This window comes from Glandiceps talaboti, chromosome 9 (assembly GCF_964340395.1).
Source record: "Glandiceps talaboti chromosome 9, keGlaTala1.1, whole genome shotgun sequence".
Taxonomy (NCBI): domain Eukaryota; kingdom Metazoa; phylum Hemichordata; class Enteropneusta; family Spengelidae; genus Glandiceps; species Glandiceps talaboti.
In genome coordinates this window covers 12,524,839-12,538,545 of record NC_135557.1, presented here as the reverse complement: position 1 = coordinate 12,538,545, position 13,707 = coordinate 12,524,839, and the positions used below count along the sequence as shown (strand labels likewise).

Here is a 13,707-nt window from a genome sequence, read left to right as displayed (position 1 = left end):
AGTAAGGGTTTTTTAGCATACATTTGAAATGGATAGTGTGACTGGGTCCGAGAACATTAGCCACTGGAACCATACTGTTGAGGATTTTCCAGCAGTCAATATTTGTGTACCAGACACGAACGAGAGGATGTTGGCGGTTGTTCCTCAAGCCATAATCATGTTCGTACTATCGTTCGTCGGTTGCATCGGTAATTTAGCGATACTCTTAGCTGGCTGTTACTTATTGTTCAAAGGCTTCAGAAGACGGGGATATCTAATTTTGGTTCTAAACCTGACTGTGAGCGACTTTCTAATGTCGTCTTTGTATCAACCGTTTTTACTGAGTTCACTGGTTCAGAGACACTCATTACAATATAATATGGTGTTGTGCAGGGTTGTCGCTTTGCTGAAATACTGTTTTGGCAGCGTGGTCATCTTCTCCATGATGTCTTTAGCCTTGCATAATTATTGCCTCGTTTGTAGATGTGTTCACTACGATAGAGTGTTTTCCACAAAGAGAGTCATGGCAATGGTATTCCTGATATGGTTTACATCCGTTGGCATCATTATGCCATCGATTTTAGAAGAATATAAAGTTGCCTACGACGTGAGGTATTTTTCATGTCATTTAGACGCGGACGCTTTTATTTATCCGGTAGTTTCCGGGATTTTGTTCCCCTATGCCGCCATTATCGTCAGTTTCGTGCTCATCGCTCGTGCAATTCACCGCCAACATCGGCGTCTTGAGCCGTTAGATCCGAGAGACCTGACGCCAGCTGAGAAAGCTAAAAGACTTCGACGGGTAAAAGAGAACCGTAAAGTGGTAGGTGGGTTGGTCATTATCGTGGCGAGTTTCACAGTATGCTTCATCCCGACGGCCATCGTTGTGATATTTGGTGGTACCTCTTGTAACGCGTTACCCTACACGTTTCATCGGATTGCGTCCATCGTTTCGAATTGTCCACCTGTGATTAATCCATTGGTATATGTTGTCAGGAACAATCAAATTATCGGGAGAATGAAACAACTATGGCATAACGTAAAGAGAAAGAAAGGACCCGATGTCTTTAGGGGCAACTGTCGCAACACCATCAGGATAAACGTTGTACCGTTAGAACATTCACCATGATGTGTAGTTTCACCAAACCCCAATGTCTCGTGTGCTGACTTGGAAAACAACACTTATTTACTTACCTTAACAAGACAGCAACATGTACAGCCACAACATGTTAACTTCCCGGGCAATTAGAAAGGAAAGAATCTATAAGTTATGACCTTGCGAGTAAGTTCTATGAAATTACATCTAATGCATCATTAGAGGACTATGACAGAGATGTAACACCAGGATGTGTCCAGTGAACGCTGAACAGATTTACAAACTAATCATGTATGTCATATGTGCAATAAATTGGTGACAGTGCATATAAAGTATCAAACTAATATGATATTGCTGTTTTAACGAAAAAATTACCTTTTCAAAAAGTTGAAAATCTGCTCTAAAGGAAAGGTCCAGTTAAACTTATAATAATTGACTACTACTGTCAACTTACATATTTTTTCGGATGATAAATAACAACTTGGTAACTGACTTTAATATCTTTGAAATCTTGTAAAGATGTCCTACTGCACTTGATATGTTCAGCCATTTGGGAGATATCCTGCAAGGGTTTATGGGAAAACCTCTAGAGATGAATTCGTTTCACCCTTGAACATTTAGTTTTGACTCTCTTTGTATTGGAATGTCAATAGATCTGGCTGGACTTTTTAATTTAAGGTAAGATGCACCAAAGCAAGAGTTTAGGGATGACATTTTCAAATGATTGCTTCTGGAGACTGTTGATGGGCAACCACCGTAAATTACCTCGGGAATGCAGAGCTATTGTCCTGTACACAATTGACTGTAAACATAACGGCTGTTCCATGGGGGAATTACCATAATAATAATAGTTTTAATCTGTATCTAGCTTATATAGTTTGTCTATAGCACGTTTTCCGTAGCAATAATTTGTGTCTAGCTTATATAGTTTGTTGATAGCACATTTTCCATAGCAATGAAAGTTTTAATTTGTGTCTTGCTTATATAGTTTGTCGATAGCACATTTTCCATAGTAATAAAAGTTTTAATTTGTGTCTAGCTTATATAGTTTGTCGATAGCACATTTTCCATAGTAATAAAAGTTTTAATTTGTCTAGCATATATAGTTTGTCGATAGCACATTTTCCATAGTAATAAAAGTTTTAATTTGTCTAGCATATATAGTTTGTTGATAGCACATTTTCCATAGTAATAAAAGTTTTAATTTGTGTCTAGCTTATACAGTTTGTCGATAGCACATTTTCCATATTAATAAAAGATTTAATTTGTGTCTAGCATATATAGTCTGTTGATAGCACATTTTCCATAGTAATAAAAGTTTTAATTTGTGTCTAGCTTATATAGTTTGTTGATAGCACATTTTCCATAGTAATAAAAGTTTTAATTTGTGTCTAGCTTATATAGTTTGTCGATAGCACATTTTCCATAGTAATAAAAGATTTAATTTGTGTCTAGCATATATAGTCTGTTGATAGCACATTTTCCATAGTAATAAAAGTTTTAATTTGTCTAGCATATATAGTCTGTCGATAGCACATTTTCCATAGTAATAAAAGTTTTAATTTGTGTCTAGCTTATATAGTTTGTTGATAGCACATTTTCCATAGTAATAAAAGTTTTAATTTGTCTAGCATATATAGTTTGTCGATAGCACATTTTCCATAGTAATAAAAGTTTTAATTTGTCTAGCATATATAGTTTGTTGATAGCACATTTTCCATAGTAATAAAAGTTTTAATTTGTGTCTAGCTTATACAGTTTGTCGATAGCACATTTTCCATATTAATAAAAGATTTAATTTGTGTCTAGCATATATAGTCTGTTGATAGCACATTTTCCATAGTAATAAAAGTTTTAATTTGTGTCTAGCTTATATAGTTTATCGATAGCACATTTTCCATAGTAATAAAAGTTTTAATTTGTGTCTAGCTTATATAGTTTGTCGATAGCACATTTTCCATATTAATAAAAGATTTAATTTGTGTCCAGCTTATTTAGTCTGTTGATAGCACATTTTCCATAGTAAAAAAAGTTTTATTTGCGTCTAGCTTATATAGTCTGTTGATAGCACATTTTCCATAGTAATAAAAGATTTAATTTGTGTCTAGCATATATAGTCTGTTGATAGCACATTTTCCATAGTAATAAAAGTTTTAATTTGTGTCTAGCTTATATAGTTTGTCGATAGCACATTTTCCATAGTAATAAAAGTTTTAATTTGTCTAGCATATATAGTTTGTTGATAGCACATTTTCCATAGTAATAAAAGTTTTAATTTGTGTCTAGCTTATATAGTTTATCGATAGCACATTTTCCATAGTAATAAAAGTTTTAATTTGTGTCTAGCTTATACAGTCTGTTGATAGCACATTTTCCATAGTAATAAAAGTTTTAATTTGTGTCTAGCTTATACAGTCTGTTGATAGCACATTTTCCATAGTAATAAAAGTTTTAATTTGTGTCTAGCTTATATAGTTTGTTGATACCACATTTTCCATAGTAATAAAAGTTTTAATTTGTGTCTAGCTTATATAGTTTGTTGATAGCACATTTTCCATAGTAATAAAAGTTTTAATTTGTGTCTAGCATATATAGTCTGTTGATAGCACATTTTCCATAGTAATAAAAGTTTTAATTTGTGTCTAGCTTATACAGTTTGTTGATAGCACATTTTCCATAGTAATAAAAGTTTTAATTTGTGTCTAGCATATATAGTCTGTTGATAGCACATTTTCCATAGTAATAAAAGTTTTAATTTGTGTCTTGCTTATATAGTTTGTCGATAGCACATTTTCCATAGTAATAAAAGTTTTAATTTGTCTAGCATATATAGTTTGTTGATAGCACATTTTCCATAGTAATAAAAGTTTTAATTTGTCTAGCATATATAGTTTGTTGATAGCACATTTTCCATAGTAATAAAAGTTTTAATTTGTGTCTAGCTTATATAGTTTGTCGATAGCACATTTTCCATAGTAATAAAAGATTTAATTTGTCTAGCATATATAGTTTGTTGATAGCACATTTTCCATAGCAATGAAAGTTTTAATTTGTGTCTTGCTTATATAGTTTGTCGATAGCACATTTTCCATAGTAATAAAAGTTTTAATTTGTCTAGCATATACAGTTTGTCGATAGCACATTTTCCATAGTAATAAAAGTTGTAATTTGTGTCTAGCTTATATAGTTTATCGATAGCACATTTTCCATAGTAATAAAAGTTTTAATTTTTGTCTAGCTTATATAGTTTATCGATAGCACATTTTCCATAGTAATAAAAGTTTTAATTTTTGTCTAGCTTATATAGTTTGTCGATAGCACATTTTCCATAGTAATAAAAGTTTTAATTTTTGTCTAGCTTATATAGTTTGTTGATAGCACATTTTCCATAGTAATAAAAGTTTTAATTTTTGTCTAGCATATATAGTTTGTTGATAGCACATTTTCCATAGTAATAAAAGTTTTAATTTTTGTCTAGCTTATATAGTTTGTCGATAGCACATTTTCCATAGTAATAAAAGTTTTAATTTGTGTCTAGCGTATATAGTTTGTCGATAGCACATTTTCCATATTAATAAAAGATTTGATTTGTGTCTAGCTTATTTAGTCTGTTGATAGCACATTTTCCATAGTAATAAAAGTTTTAATTTGTCTAGCATATATAGTTTGTTGATAGCACATTTTCCATAGTAATAAAAGTTGTAATTTGTGTCTAGCTTATGTCATTTTCTTAAAATGTTTGTTTCGGGCAATTGCGATAAAATTAAAATAACTATATTACATATACACGGAATAGATACAGGAAAAAATGAAAATAAAGTATAAGAAATAAAAAAAAACAGAACATAAGGAATACCAGGCAAAGAGTGGGAGATTGCTGCAAGTTATTACATTGCTTGGCCTTGTAATCTGTTTATCGTGGCAGTACAAAGAGATTCTGTGGTTGCAGAGGATGTACAGGCAGCATTTGTCTCGATGCCAACGTGGTTTCTATCTAAACCACGCCTGGTCAAAGTCCCTCATCAATCAGCACAAAATGTTGTTCATCCAATCAGTGAACCCCAACTGTTATAGTGACGTAAACAGTGTATTGCATCCTCATCTGACAAATGTACCATAGTCTCCCCGGCATACCTCCGCTTGTGATTTTAATAGGGAACTTGCAAACCTGCCATGTTGAATGTTGCATCATGGGAAATGCGATAATAAATACTACTCAAATTGATATTGTAAACAATATTGTTGCATTGTTTGTAACCACAAATAATCAATTCATAGTTACCCTGACCATTGTGGGAGGTTAATTTTATCGGTAGCTCCAGATTAGGTATTACGATAACCACAGATAATCCCATGCTCAGTCTGGATTGAAAGTTCCCTGTTGCGAAAAGCTGATAATACGGTTTGAAAATCCCAACGCATAATTGGTATGCAGAAAGACACACAGACAAATGAGTTCACATTACCCTTACATGTATAGAGCCTTGTCCATCTCAGTTGCATTTATATCTTCATCTGCATATCACTTCATCTAAATAATTATAATGGGACAACTACGAGTGACGAAAACGTTGATTGGGCAATTATGCATTATGATTTTCAAACAAGTATTATCAGCTTTTTTTTGCAAATCTAGTCACAGGCGAAGATACAGGAGATTAAACGAAATATACCATAAGTGCCGTGAACAGGCTAGATGAGAACATACAAAGAGAAGCACAGACATAAGTGACAGACAATAAAATGTACAACAAAATATAGAAATGACATCTGTTGAAAGGAATGGACAAACAGGTGCAAAATATCTAAACCAGTATTCAACCTATACTGTTGGTGTACATGTTAGTGTTACCTTTGTTTACCTGTAATCATATCGTGTGTGAACACTCGAGAATAAAATAGCTGTCAGAAACTTCACCCTACTGTGAGTATAATGTCCATTCAATAGCTTATTTATTATATCAACATGTCGCATCACACAGGAAACCTTGTACATTCTAGCACTAGGATGTGCACATCCTAGAGCAAGGATGTCGCCACATCCTAGTGCTAGAGCACAGCTATGTACCAGCTGTATGCCTCACAGCCCTGTTATAGGGTATATTTTTCCACAGCCCTGGTACATGGTTGTGAACAACATGCCTGTTGCATGGATGTGGAATACCGCCTCTGTACTAAGACTATTTTGCACATCCCAGTACCATAGCGGTGTACTGCACACCTAGCACATACATGTAACAGCTATGGTGGAATGATACCCTGTAGCAACCCTTTTGTTCATATCTGACTAGCATTGCTCACATAGCTGGTACATGGTTGTGAAAAATACCTCTGTTACAGCTATGCTAACATAGTTGGTACATGGCTGTGGTCTATCGTATTTCACCGAAAGCTCGGTTTCCTCCGTCATACCAGCAAGATGTATTAATTGAAAGGGTAATTATGTGTATAAAAAGACGTGTGGAATATGCAATACAGTTACGTGTACATATCATATGAAGTAGATTTAATTCTAGTTATAGTTCTTATACACAAAATAAGGTTTTATTTCAAGGGATTCGTCTTAATAGGTATTTGCATGTCGCACTTTTCAAATAGATAAATGACAGAACCATCGATCTTCACTGTCCTATTTCACAATAGAGGGGAATACAGCTTTTACCTTTTTGTAACCAGGAAATTGGTAATATTCCAACGTGAATCTTTATTCAGTCGAGGTAGATATACAAGTAATATACGGGGCCTTGTTACTATGAGTCGAAAAAAATCAAAATATTGCTGAATGAAGCACAATATTGGGAATAATACAATTACACATGTACAAGTAAAACTGAGCAAATTATATAATTATATCGATTCTGAACTTACTCAGATAAAGATAAGCTTCATCCTAATAATGAGCTGCAAAATAACGTAGCGATGTTTGTAATATCCCGCGACCTAATGAATTATTATGGAAATTTGGAGCTTTGGGATACATCAGTGGAAACGTACTATGCTTTTCACCATGGTTACTCGTGTACTGTTTCCATAGTTACTACTATAAGAGATTCCAAGCCGCGCCGGATACATTATCCGCCATCATTATTTTAAAACCAACGATCTCATTATAATGAAATATTGTTTTTAGAGTTCACTTGTTAGTTTTATTTGTGATGTATGTTTTATCATACGCCTCAACACCATTCACATGCTATTTATCTTCTCACCATAAGAGATATATGAATTCGAACGTCTGGAATCAAAAATCGAAAATCATCTCCAGGCAATGTACAAGGTAATTTAATTTACTTAAAATGTCATTTTTTGCGTGCAAATGACACTTTTGCCTAATTACCGAAAACCATTAATTATGTAAATTGCTCGTAAAAATCTCGTGAATATTAATGACCAAGTTACATAATTAATGGTTTTTCGGTAATTAGGGTAGTTCAATATAATTTGATACGTACATTTGCGATACCAAAACGCACTTTTCCTTAAAATATTATTGATGTAGCTTTTAGTTTCAACACGTTATTGCCATATTTTTGTAGGCCACTAAAAAGGAAAATATAGTTTCTCGTCAGGAAATGTTGCCTAATTTAGTGGTGCGACGATGCGATTATTTTTTTACATTCAAATTTTAATCAATCTACTTATCATTGCAGTTACTGTTCTTTTTATTTAGTACTTTACAGCAAGTGTGTATGTGGGGCAGATGTCATAGGCTAGTTCATGATTAGCTTTGCAGTTGTCTTCACTGTGGCAATTAAGGTTGAGATGCAGGTTCGTCAGCTCATTTTTCCTCCATCACATTTCACAGTAAAGACAAGATAAATACACCATTTTTTTTCATTAATTATGTCGAGTCTTTGTATGAAGTTGTGGTTTCTGTGGTGATTTTTTTTTACATTTTTAACCATATTATTGACCAATACCCAAAAACTGTGTTTTTTGACGATTTTCACTTAAAGCTATTTCACTTTTACAAATAGTTGAATATAGTCCTCTTTTCGACTTTAAATGAAAGCTATGTACATAAACAAACAAAAAACATTTCTCCGGATTTTTTATTTTGTCTCTCATTGTCTTGTTATAATCATCCAAAGTTGTATTTTTGTGTTTTTTGCATAAATTACCGCTTTTCACACTTCTCAACGCAATATCTCTTGATTCCCTCAAAAACTAAACAATCCGGAAGAACGTTTTTTCGACACACTCGGCGAGTATTGTCGCCAAATTTGACACAGCTGGGACGTTCTGATGCAAAGTTAAATAGCTTTGAACTTCACACAGTATACAAAATAAAGAACGCAGAAAAATGCTAATTTACACAATTGGACTCCTTCCGCCCGACAAAAGCTTTCAAAAGCTTTCAAATTCGACAGACATTGCAACAGCTTTTTTCTGTGACTTGCAAATATGTTACTCAATCCTTGCCATTTGGTTGTGTACGTTGCTTTGCTACAGACATGAAGAAAATCGGGTATTTCAGGAGTGTCATGAAATGCTACAGATAGAAACGAGTTTGTTTACCGCGATAAAGGTGTCATGTCATCTATTATTCATCTACGGGTGGAGACTTTGGTTTAATCTTTTAATACGGGACGCGTGCCGTTCTCGACGTTACATAGTATACTTTCTGGTTTGGAATCGAAGCCCTTGCTCTACGCAGTTGGTGTTCGTGTTTTGACTCGAATATGGGCTACGTTCTGATTTGAAGCCATATTCCTGCCCATGTATTAGGCATTGCTACGCAATTGTTGTTGGTGTTTCGTTGAAGACACACAATAAAAAAAAGTTAACCTTTTCCCTGAAATTAAATTTCCACACCACGACACCGTAAGACATCGGAAATGTTATACAAATTGTAAGGAGTGTTACAAAACTACGGTATAAATAATGGTACTAGACGAACTCACGTCAACAGTTTTTCTTCCACTGCGAGTGACGTTTTATGATACTCGGAGTCGTAGTAGACATTACCTCATTTATTTAAACTACTTGTACCTTCAAAATCTCCGTTTTATAACTTTAATAGCCTTGAGGATCGCTCGGTGCCAAATTCTTGACGGGCTTGCCGTTTACGTTTAGACAGCGTCATCGTACACGCAAATCAACAACGCTACGCACGTATACTACTACAGTACATGTGACTCGGTGTCGACGTGTCTCGAAAGTTCACGAATGATCGAGCCGTGATAAGCCGTCGTTAGAGTGTAGGTGCCACAAATTATAGGACCTTAACCCTAATAATATAATGTAGTATGTGAAGAGGACGTTGGGAGAGTTACTTTTGTGTTTTCCCTTTCATCTGCAGACTGAATTGGCTGGACAAACATGAAAAAAAATTAACACGGGAAGGGGGTACTTAAGTGATGGGCGCTGGCCAGAAACAGTTTTTTGTTCATTGGAGTATCCTGAATCAGAAACAAAATGTTAACAGTGAACATTTTGGGATGCACTACCTGTTTGGCCTCGATTTCAAATTACATGTGCGTCCCGGAATGGCGTCAAAAGGTTGAGGGTAGGGGTAACACATTGTCTTCCATATGACACATGCAAGCACAGATTTTAGTATCCATTATATATTTGGAAAGCTTAGGAAATTTCCTTTCTAATGATATAATGTATGCCATACATAAAGAAATAACATTTTTGGATGCTTTAAGTTGTCGATTTTTGAAAAATCAACAATTTTTCCGAAAAATTAAGCATAAACTTTCCATTCTGTTTTTTAAATAACATGATCTGATACACATAAGGGGTGTTTTTTATTCAGTTGAATGAACTGAGCAAGAAAAAGTACGTTAACATTGAATATTTTGAGGGTTATTAATGATTTCCCCATTACAACCAATATAAACTATTATTTTGAAATACCTATAGTAGAGGGTAGGGGTAAACTATCTTCGTCTGTACTTTTACATTTTTCTGATTGCTAGAACATATATCTTTACAGGAAATATACTTTCTCTTAATAAATAGCTTGTAATGTTTATTCGGCATCTTACGTGTATACTGCAGGTAAACGTGTTAACATTAGTGCCTTAGTATTTTTGAAATGATTTATATACAGTTTTTCATATGAATTAAACTAATTCAATCCGCCAGCAGAAATATTAAGCATATGTAAATGACATAAGAGTCATCAAATGATGGTCCTCGTATGTTTTTTTTCACCTTACACTTGTTACTTGCTAGGTTTGTTTGTGAAAACAGCATTTTTATAAAACAGCCAATTAATACAACATTTGATGTAGGGTGGACGTTATTGGTCACTGTAAAAGTTTAGGCTTAGGCTTGTAGCACTTGCATTTGGACATTTAAATAAAGTAACAATTCAAGTATAGCTATATTGCATTTTGCAATGATGCGCTTGTTTTTCATACTTCCCAAGAGAGGACGCCCCCCCCCCCCGCCCCATTATATATTGAATGTTGAAGCAAAAAGTAAAAAGGGTGTCACTGCTTATGTCTCATGCAGTGTTCGGGGTTTCAGATGGGGTGGACGCAATTTGTCACAAATTTAAAATGCATCACTTCCTATGATTGTGCCTGTGTTTTGACTTTTGTAATTTGTAACAAAAAACCTTGAGTGACGTACAAATCACTGTGTCGTCTATTATTGAAATTCGATAGTCACTCTTGTTTGGTAGTACATGTATTTGTTGTTTTCGTACGCCTATAAAAATTTTATTTTCACCATGGTCCATAACTCAACATAAATTTCTGAGTAAAATGCACTACAAATTATGTCCGGGTTGCAATATGTCCGGGTAAACCTTATTTGACGGCACTATTAGCTGTCTGAGTATGTGTCATCGATATCTTACATGAGTAAAACACCAAACCAACACCATTTTAGCTGAGCTTAACTTTTTTCTCTTGTAACAAAAAATCTAACCTTTGTTTTGTATTGAGTGATTTACCAACATCATCAAAACACAAAATAAATGACTTGAAATCAAGTTGTCTACCCATGCTCAAATTTCAAAAATGAGACTAAACAATCTTCCGAGTGACTGGTGCCCCGGGGATTGGTACCAGTCTCGTATTTCTTTTATAATGACGTCCACGCGTTTTGCCAATGTATTGAGTTATGAACACGGACTTGGTATATGTTATTTCACATTATTTTTGCAAGTAGAAATACATGGTGAAGCTGTTTTATCAAATAAAAATCCAAAATAAATACCAAATTCACATCCATATGGCCACTTTAATTAATTAGTAATTAGCATAATTAGCATATACAAGGTATATCAATCTCCCATGCAAGTAATATGTCTTTGGCAAGGTCTTGAAATAACAAATTACATAGACTACAATGAACCTTTTAATATCATCAAAGACTGTTTGGTAACTCACATGTCTGTTCTACAGAAAAATGAAGGCAATAAATATTAGCAATTGCATCTTGCCTGAAATATAAATCCTATCCTTTATGCATCTAACCAACAATAATGCAAAAGTCACTACTTATATCACTGGATCACTGTGTACTTCTAATATCAATGTATCGCTGTATACCAATGTGTACATATTGTTCTCACATACCGTACTGATATCAAGTCAACTTAGGAGGACCACATCAAGCTGAGTGTAATTATACTGAGGGTCGACAAGGGCACGAAGGTATTGTGAGATGTCCATTCCCTTCATCATTATCATCACTAAACTAAATTGCCAATCTCTTATCATATTGTTCTTTTAGAACGTATTCCCATCTTCAAATTTACTGATTCAATTCTATTAATAGTATTATTAACAATACAGAAAGATAAATCAAACACCCTTTTTAACACTGATATGGTTTAAAAGTATCATTTCAATCAATCATTCGTTTGTATAAATTTACCACGGTGACATTGAGAATTGTGTAAATAAGATTTTGACACACGTTGCACCATATTTTTTTGTAGTAATCAATGTCATAAACCATGGGAAAGTATTGATAATTGAGCCAGAGGATCGGAGGAAATGATAATATTTCTCATTTATTTTTTTGGCAGGAATTAACCATGGCACATAGCTTCTGTTGAAATTAAATTGCAATAACGAAATTATGAAATGATTAAACACAACAAATACAACATTTGATGTAGGGTGGACGTTATTGGTCACTGTAAAAGTTTAGGCTTAGGCTTGTTGCACTTGCATTTGGACATTTAAATAAAGTAACAATTCAAGTATAGCTATATTGCATTTTGCAATGATGCGCTTGTTTTTCATACTTCCCAAGAGAGGACGCCCCCCCCCCCGCCCCATTATATATTGAATGTTGAAGCAAAAAGTAAAAAGGGTGTCACTGCTTATGTCTCATGCAGTGTTCGGGGTTTCAGATGGGGTGGACGCAATTTGTCACAAATTTAAAATGCATCACTTCCTATGATTGTGCCTGTGTTTTGACTTTTGTAATTTGTAACAAAAAACCTTGAGTGACGTACAAATCACTGTGTCGTCTATTATTGAAATTCGATAGTCACTCTTGTTTGGTAGTACATGTATTTGTTGTTTTCGTACGCCTATAGCTATACACAAGTGTGTGAAAGTGGTGAGCTTTAATAATGTACCAACATAAAGTGCACCTCTGGCTGGGGAATGTAATGTTTTCGTGTTCTTATTATCCTCTTGAATTTCTATTTTCAATAACAAACATTATGAGTGAAAGTCAGTAATAATAATCAGTAATAATATAATATCAAACGTTTCTGGTCATTTGTCAACAATAAACGTAGCAACAAAGGTTTTCCATTACACGTCACCTATAATGAACAGATAGCTGAGTCTACCCAGGACATAGCTAATGCTTTCAGTAATTTCTTCCAAACAACATTTTCTAATCATATTATCAGTAAATATCCAAAATGTAAGTCATTTGTTGAATTTCCAATGAATAAGAGGAAATTTTGTTAGGAACTGATCCTCATAAGGCTTGTGGGCTTGATGGAGTATCTGGTGTAATACTTTACAAATGTGCATATCAGTTATGTATACCGTTCACAATCCTTTTTAACAAATCTTTAAATTCTGTAGTTTTTCCATCACTTTTCAAAAAAAGCCCATGTTGTTCCTGTATTTAAGTCAGGTCTGCGATCTGATGTCACCAATTATCGTCCCATTTCTTTTACTGCCGTTAGTCAACAAAGTTTTAAAAAAGATCGTATTCCAATCTGTATATGCGCATGTTGAAAGTTCCATTAGTTCTTGCCAACATGGGTTTCTCAATGGTCGATCAACTATCACGAATCCTGTGGAGTACATTGACTTTATGGGCGGTGAAATCGATAAAGGCAAACAGGTGGAGAGCAAAATGTCCCTGGCGAGGACCATGGATATAGTCTTCTCGTGACTAATCTAGTCCATAGTCCTAACTTAATATCAAATGTAGATATATATACAGTTACAGCGTACACTTATCAAATGAAGTGAAGTGTAAACAATACATTATGCACTGAAAATGAAAGAAACAACAATGGAAGGCAGAAGACAGGAAAAAATGAATTATGTCAAATATGGTGTTTAAGATTAGTCTTGAATGCATGGCGATTATGGGTATTCTTTAAAGTAGGGGGAAGGGCGTTTCAGTGTTTTACAGCAGCATATTTGAAATTGAATTGGCAAAATGTATTATGTACATTTGGTATT

At 34.2% G+C, this 13,707-nt stretch overlaps 1 protein-coding gene across 1 annotated transcript; it reads left to right on the top strand.

Moving 5' to 3' along the window:
* The first annotated feature begins 28 nt into the window (after positions 1–28).
* LOC144439820 (melatonin receptor type 1A-like) lies at positions 29–1,108 on the top strand. The gene has a single exon (XM_078129052.1). It carries the CDS (start codon positions 29–31, stop codon positions 1,106–1,108), a length of 1,080 nt encoding a protein of 359 aa, XP_077985178.1.
* Positions 1,109–13,707: the final 12,599 nt, after the last annotated feature.

Bases quoted from the DNA above. Each gene is read 5' to 3' on its own strand.
- LOC144439820 (XM_078129052.1), top strand. From the start codon at position 29: ATGGATAGTGTGACTGGGTCCGAGAACATTAGCCACTGGAACCATACT.